At 44.6% G+C, this 5,368-nt stretch overlaps 1 protein-coding gene across 2 annotated transcripts; it reads left to right on the forward strand.

Moving 5' to 3' along the window:
• Positions 1 to 1,248: 1,248 nt before the first annotated feature.
• Positions 1,249 to 4,611, forward strand: LOC147880122 (pentatricopeptide repeat-containing protein At5g27110-like). 2 transcript variants are annotated; one of them, XM_087372101.1, is made up of 3 exons: positions 1,249 to 1,410; positions 1,594 to 1,667; positions 1,744 to 4,611. In XM_087372101.1, the coding sequence occupies exons 2-3, from the start codon at positions 1,616 to 1,618 to the stop codon at positions 4,350 to 4,352; spliced, it is 2,661 nt and encodes an 886-aa protein (XP_087228227.1). In that variant the 5' UTR covers positions 1,249 to 1,410; positions 1,594 to 1,615; the 3' UTR covers positions 4,353 to 4,611. The 2 variants fall into 2 exon arrangements, with proteins under 2 accessions (XP_087228227.1, XP_087228226.1); XM_087372100.1 differs by having other exon boundaries at positions 1,249 to 1,667.
• Positions 4,612 to 5,368: the final 757 nt, after the last annotated feature.

Here is a 5,368-nt window from a genome sequence, read left to right on the forward strand (position 1 = left end):
AAGAGAAGGGTTAAGGAGACTCAAAAGCAAATCCTCACAGGCCTACCTATTTAAGTGGATGCTTTGAGAGTCTTCCCTAGTCAATTGTCTGTCCAGGACCTCTTGGTTTTGTTTTGATGGCTGGTATTGAAGGAAGCAGCGACTACATGGACACTGATAGTGGAGCGTTTGAGCGAGGTTCCATTGAAGCTGACTTATCTTCCTTTTCTTCGCTTCCTTCATTCTTTCTTTTATTTTAACTTTGTGCTTTTCTTTCGTAGAGCTTTGTGTGTTGTTTGTTCGATGTGAGCATTATCTACTTCTAACTGTTGATCTTGTGCATCCAGGTCTTGCGAAAGTCTACCTTGATATATGTCAATCACCCGCCACTCCTATAGCTGCAAAGGTTGTTATGGAGAGCAAGGTTAGCATGGCTGAGGAAAACGTGGGAGCTAACTCTGGAGAGAAAAGTATCGACTTGCTCTTTCATTTCAAATTGACTTTTATTTTTTTCAGATTTGTTAATAGATTGTGAGTTGAAAGAGAACGGACGGCTTTCGTTTGTTTTTCATTACGAAACCAAGCTTACGAGAACTTTTCGATTAGCTCATCATGGAGACTGGCGATGGCGAATCCTCCCCAGATACACTGCACAAAGAACGTAATAAAAGAGACAAATTCTCACTGCCATCGCCATCAAATGACGCCGCCAGCACAGAAGACTCCACCCCGCCTTCCCTGCAGTAAAGTCTCGTTCGGGCCATAGAGCCCTCCCGTCTGCGCAACATAAATCCCACAATGCATGGACCAAGTCCATGCAACATGGAACTAACCCTTTAACTTAGCTAACTCTCAGTTAGCATTCAATCTGCCAGCTAACTATCAGTTAGCATTATGAAACGCCACGTGGAGGGCTACCCACCAAACCATAAAGACGTGGCAGTTCATTCATATCAACCAATCAAAATATAGGAATTTTTGAATTCTAAAAATTGTGATTTTTAGCTTTCCCAAATTCACCTCTTTGCTAAGGCTACCCTAAGAGGGCAGGCCAAAAACAGAATTCCTCAAATATATGTACAAGGCTCTAGTGATTAAAAGCTCTCTCACACAATGCATGAGTCTCCTCCAATGTTGGCAGAAAACATTTTTCTCAACAAATCACAAAACTTGGGTTTCAAAATTTTGAAGATTTTTTTTGAGGATTTGCAGAACTTTTAACTGAGATATAAATAAGTAAATTGCCTAAAGATAAAAATGTTGCAGGTCTCCTACCATCATTATATGTGTGGAGGGACACTAGTAGATTTCTCATCTGCTTTGCTACTTCTTGCAGTATGATGAACATATGTAGAGGAGAAGGCAGGAATCCCTGTCAAGCTGCTTCATTTTCCGACTGGTTGGCAGTGCTGGAGGAATGTCTGCGTCCAGGTACTCCCGTGTTCATTTTTGCAACGGAAAATTTGGGCACGATTTTTCTCCGTCTATAAGTGGGTAAGATTTTAGTTATAAATGCGGACAAGGAGGGGTGTCCTTGTTGTTAGCGGGAAAAAAATTTTCCCTGGCAACACACACTTCTGGCAATCGGTTTTCGTTGTTGGTCATGCTGAGCAGGTAGGTCAGGGACTGAGCGCATATGGAAGGATTACTTCACGCATCTCTCCCGATGGTGGGACGACCCAAGCAAAGTAAGTGTGCGACAAGTCTGAACTGAATGATTTGCACATGGGAAATCTGTAGATTGACTAACCCCAGGGTGTCCAGATTTCAAGCACAAGATTACCAAGGACTCGCTGTGGATACACGGCTGGTACAATCCGTGCTCGGTTAAAGACATGCTTGAGGAAAAGGCCAAAGCATCTACTGGTCAGGCCCAAGACCGTGGCTTGTTGGAGTGTAGCAACGCCAGCTTCAGGTCTGGAGTGAAGGTCAATGCATCCAAAGCACAAGAACTGCGTGAGAAGAGTGGCTGGGAAACGCTCAGCTTGGAGGAGGCACTTACGTCTATGGAACGGATGCCCCAGGTCCCTTCAGTTCAGAACCTTACATGCATCTTGCACAAGTGCAGATCAAAGAAAAATCTAGCGTATACCAAGCGCTTGTATGCTTACTTGCGCAAAAGTGGGCTGGCGGATCATAAATCTTTTGGGAACTACCTTGTCACAATGTTGGTCCAAGTTGGAAGCATGTCCGATGCTCAGCAGGCTTTTGACAAGTTGGGCGGTCGGAATGTGCATTCATGGACTTCTCTAATGTGGGGTTATATTGAGTGTGGGGATTCAAAGCATGCCCTCAAACTCTACCAGAAAATGCAAGAGGATTTTGTACACCCTAACGAGTATACCTTTGTGGCCATACTAAAGGCTTGTGCTAAGCTGAAAGATGCAGAGAGAGGCCGAGAAATACATGCTGAGATAGCCAGAATGGGTCTGGAAAGTGATCTTTTTGTTGGCAACACCTTGGTGGATATGTTTGCCAAATGTGGTTCCCTTGCAGAAGCACAGGAAGCGTTTCACAAGCTGCCAGTTCGGGATGTTGTCTCTTGGACAGCATTAATCGCAGGATATACTGAGCATGGGCTTGGTGAGGAAGCGCTTAACTGTTTTGATCAGATGCAACTCGAGTGTCTCTCTCCGAATGCTGTCACATTCGTTTGCAGCTTGAAAGCTTGTGGCATCATAGGAGCCATAGACAAGGGCCGAGAAATACACACGGGGATTTCTAGAAAGGGGCTGGAAAGAGACCTTTCGGTTGGCAACACCTTGGTGGATATGTATGCCAAATGTGGCTTGCTTGCAGAAGCACGCCAAGCATTTGACAAGCTGCCAATTCAAGACGTAGTCTCATGGACTACAATAATCGCAGGATATGCTGAGCAGGGGCTTGGGGAAAAAGCTCTGAACTGTTTGGAACAGATGCAGCTGGAGGGTCTCTTTCCAAATGATGTCACCTTTGTTTGCAGCTTGAAAGCTTGTGGCAGCATAGGAGCCATAGACAACGGCCAAGAAATACACTCCGAGATTTCCAGAAAGGGGCTGGAACGACATCTTGTTGTTGGCAGCACCTTAGTGGATATGTATGCCAAATGTGGCTCGTTTGCAGAAGCACAGGAAGCCTTTGACAAGCTGCCATGGAATGTACTAATCTCAGGATATGCCAAACACGGGCTTGTACTAATCTCATGGAATGTACTAATCTCAGGATATGCCAAACACGGGCTTGGCGAGGAAGCACTGAATTGTCTCGACCAGATGAGAGTGGAGGGTCTCTCTCCAGATGCTGTCACATTTGTTTGCAGCTTGAAAGCTTGTGGCAGCATAGGAGCCATAGGAAAGGGCAGAGAGATACACACTGAGATAGCCAGAATGGGGCTCGAAAGAGACCTTGTTGTTGGCAACACTTTGGTGGATGTATATGCCAAATGTGGCTTGCTTGTAGAAGCACGGGAGGTGTTTAACAAGCTGCTAGTTCGAGACGTAGTCTCATGGACTGCACTAATCTTAGGCTATGATGAGCATAGGCTTGGTGCGGAAGCACTGAACTGTCTCGAACAGATGCAACTGGAGGGCATCTCTCCAAATGCTGTCACATTTGTTTGTAGCTTGAAAGCTTGTGGCAGCATAGGAGCCATAGACAAGGGCCGAGAGATAGATGCCGAAATAGTTAGAAAGGGGCTCGAAAAAGATATTGTTGTCGGCAATACCTTGGTGGATATGTATGCCCAATGTGGCTTGCTTGCAGAAGCACGGGAAGTGTTTGACAAGCTGCCAGTTCGAAATGAGGTCTCATGGACTGCTCTCATGGCAGGATATGCCCAGCAAGGAGAAAGCGAAATTGTCTTCCATATGCTTGAGAGAATGAGAGAAGAAATGATAAATCCAGACGGGGTCACATTCTCTATTGTTCTTAGTGTGTGCAGTCACACAGGTCTAGTGGATAAGGGCCAGAAATACTTTGAGGCCATCAGCAAGGACTTTGGCATCATTCCATCTATTGAGCACCACAATGGCATGGTGGATCTCCTTGGCCGTGCAGGCCAGTTAGATGAGGCAGTAGCAATGGTAACAAACATGCCATTCCATCCTAATCTCGTGGTGTGGCATTCGGTGTTGGGTGCTTGCCGAAAGTGGGGTAATGTGAAGCTTGGAAGAGTGGCTTTTGAACATGCAGTCCAAGTGGATGAAAAGGCTGCTGCATCTTACGTCTTGATGTGCAACATCTATGCAGATGCTCACATGCAGGAGGAGGAGAAGAAAGTTGAGGCAATGGGAGTGGAAAAACAGGCTTGGAAGGAGCCAGGGACGAGATGGTGGACTGACAATAGCCAGTTTGTGCATTCGTTTTTGGTGAGGGATGAGGTCCCTCTTATATAGGGTGTGAAGAGTCAGTCCATGAAGTGTGTGCCCCAAAGGGTATGTGCATGAATAGGTGTGTCCTCTTGTGAAGATTACAACCCTTCATGAGAGGGTGGGAGGGTTAAAGTGTTGTCTTCATAAATGTGCACCTCTTTGCATGTTGTGTAGACGTTATTCCTTTTGCCTCTGGCTGTAGCCCTACATCCTATCCATATATCCTTGTGTATGATCAGCCAAAGATGAAGAATATTTTTTAAGGGATTTCCTTGTCCCAGAAATGATAAAATTGAGACATTCACATTTTAATGGAATCCCTTCTTAACCATTTTATTTGAGATTATTCACCATCTCGTGGTTGTGTACTGGGGATTGGTAATAATTTCCTTTGTGAAGACCATTGAAATATAAGAATGTAGCACACTGGCTAGAGAAATTGCAATAGACAAATCAATAGATACACAATGGATATACAATAGACATGCAATTGTAGAGGAGAGAGAGAGAGAGATAGATCTATTAACGTCTGCAGAAGACCTCATGGGTCTATGAGACAAAGTACCGGCATCAAAAAGTGACTTACTACCTTTGGATAGCCAGACAATCGAGGGGGTGGACAAGGCCAACTCCTCCCGATTTATTATAGAGTGTAGCTACATTCTAACACTATCATAAAGTGGTCTTTATAACATCAATTTAAGACTGAGAATATTTGGGTTTGGATTTGAAGTCCCTAATCAATGCTTGCCCATCTCGATAAACCGCCCATTTTCCTGCCTTGCGTGCTTTCTTTACCTTGATGAGTTCACTGTTTCTTTGTTTGAGCTGGAGTGTAGTGAGCTCCTCAAATATCCAAATCTTTGTACCCTTCAACTTATGTGTTTGTCTGAGAATTTTGATTCTTGCTACCTTCCCTCTGCAGTAGATCTATGCATGTGTGCTAGTTTGACAGACATTGCAGATATCATTTTCATCCCATTCGATTTGTGGTACTTCCTTCTTAAGGCATATGATTATGTCCTCAATGCTTTTCTCCT

Source organism: Dipteris shenzhenensis, chromosome 33, assembly GCF_047967505.1.
Source record: "Dipteris shenzhenensis isolate YYH24624 ecotype China chromosome 33, Dip_SZ_1.0, whole genome shotgun sequence".
In the NCBI taxonomy this organism is placed as follows: Eukaryota; Viridiplantae; Streptophyta; class Polypodiopsida; order Gleicheniales; family Dipteridaceae; genus Dipteris; species Dipteris shenzhenensis.

Coding starts and splice junctions, on each gene's coding strand:
- LOC147880122 (XM_087372100.1), top strand. CDS start 1,616: ATGGAAGGATTACTTCACGCATCTCTCCCGATGGTGGGACGACCCAAG. Junction 1,668..1,743: donor GGTGGGACGACCCAAGCAAA/GTAAGTGTGCGA, acceptor CAGGGTGTCCAG/ATTTCAAGCACAAGATTACC.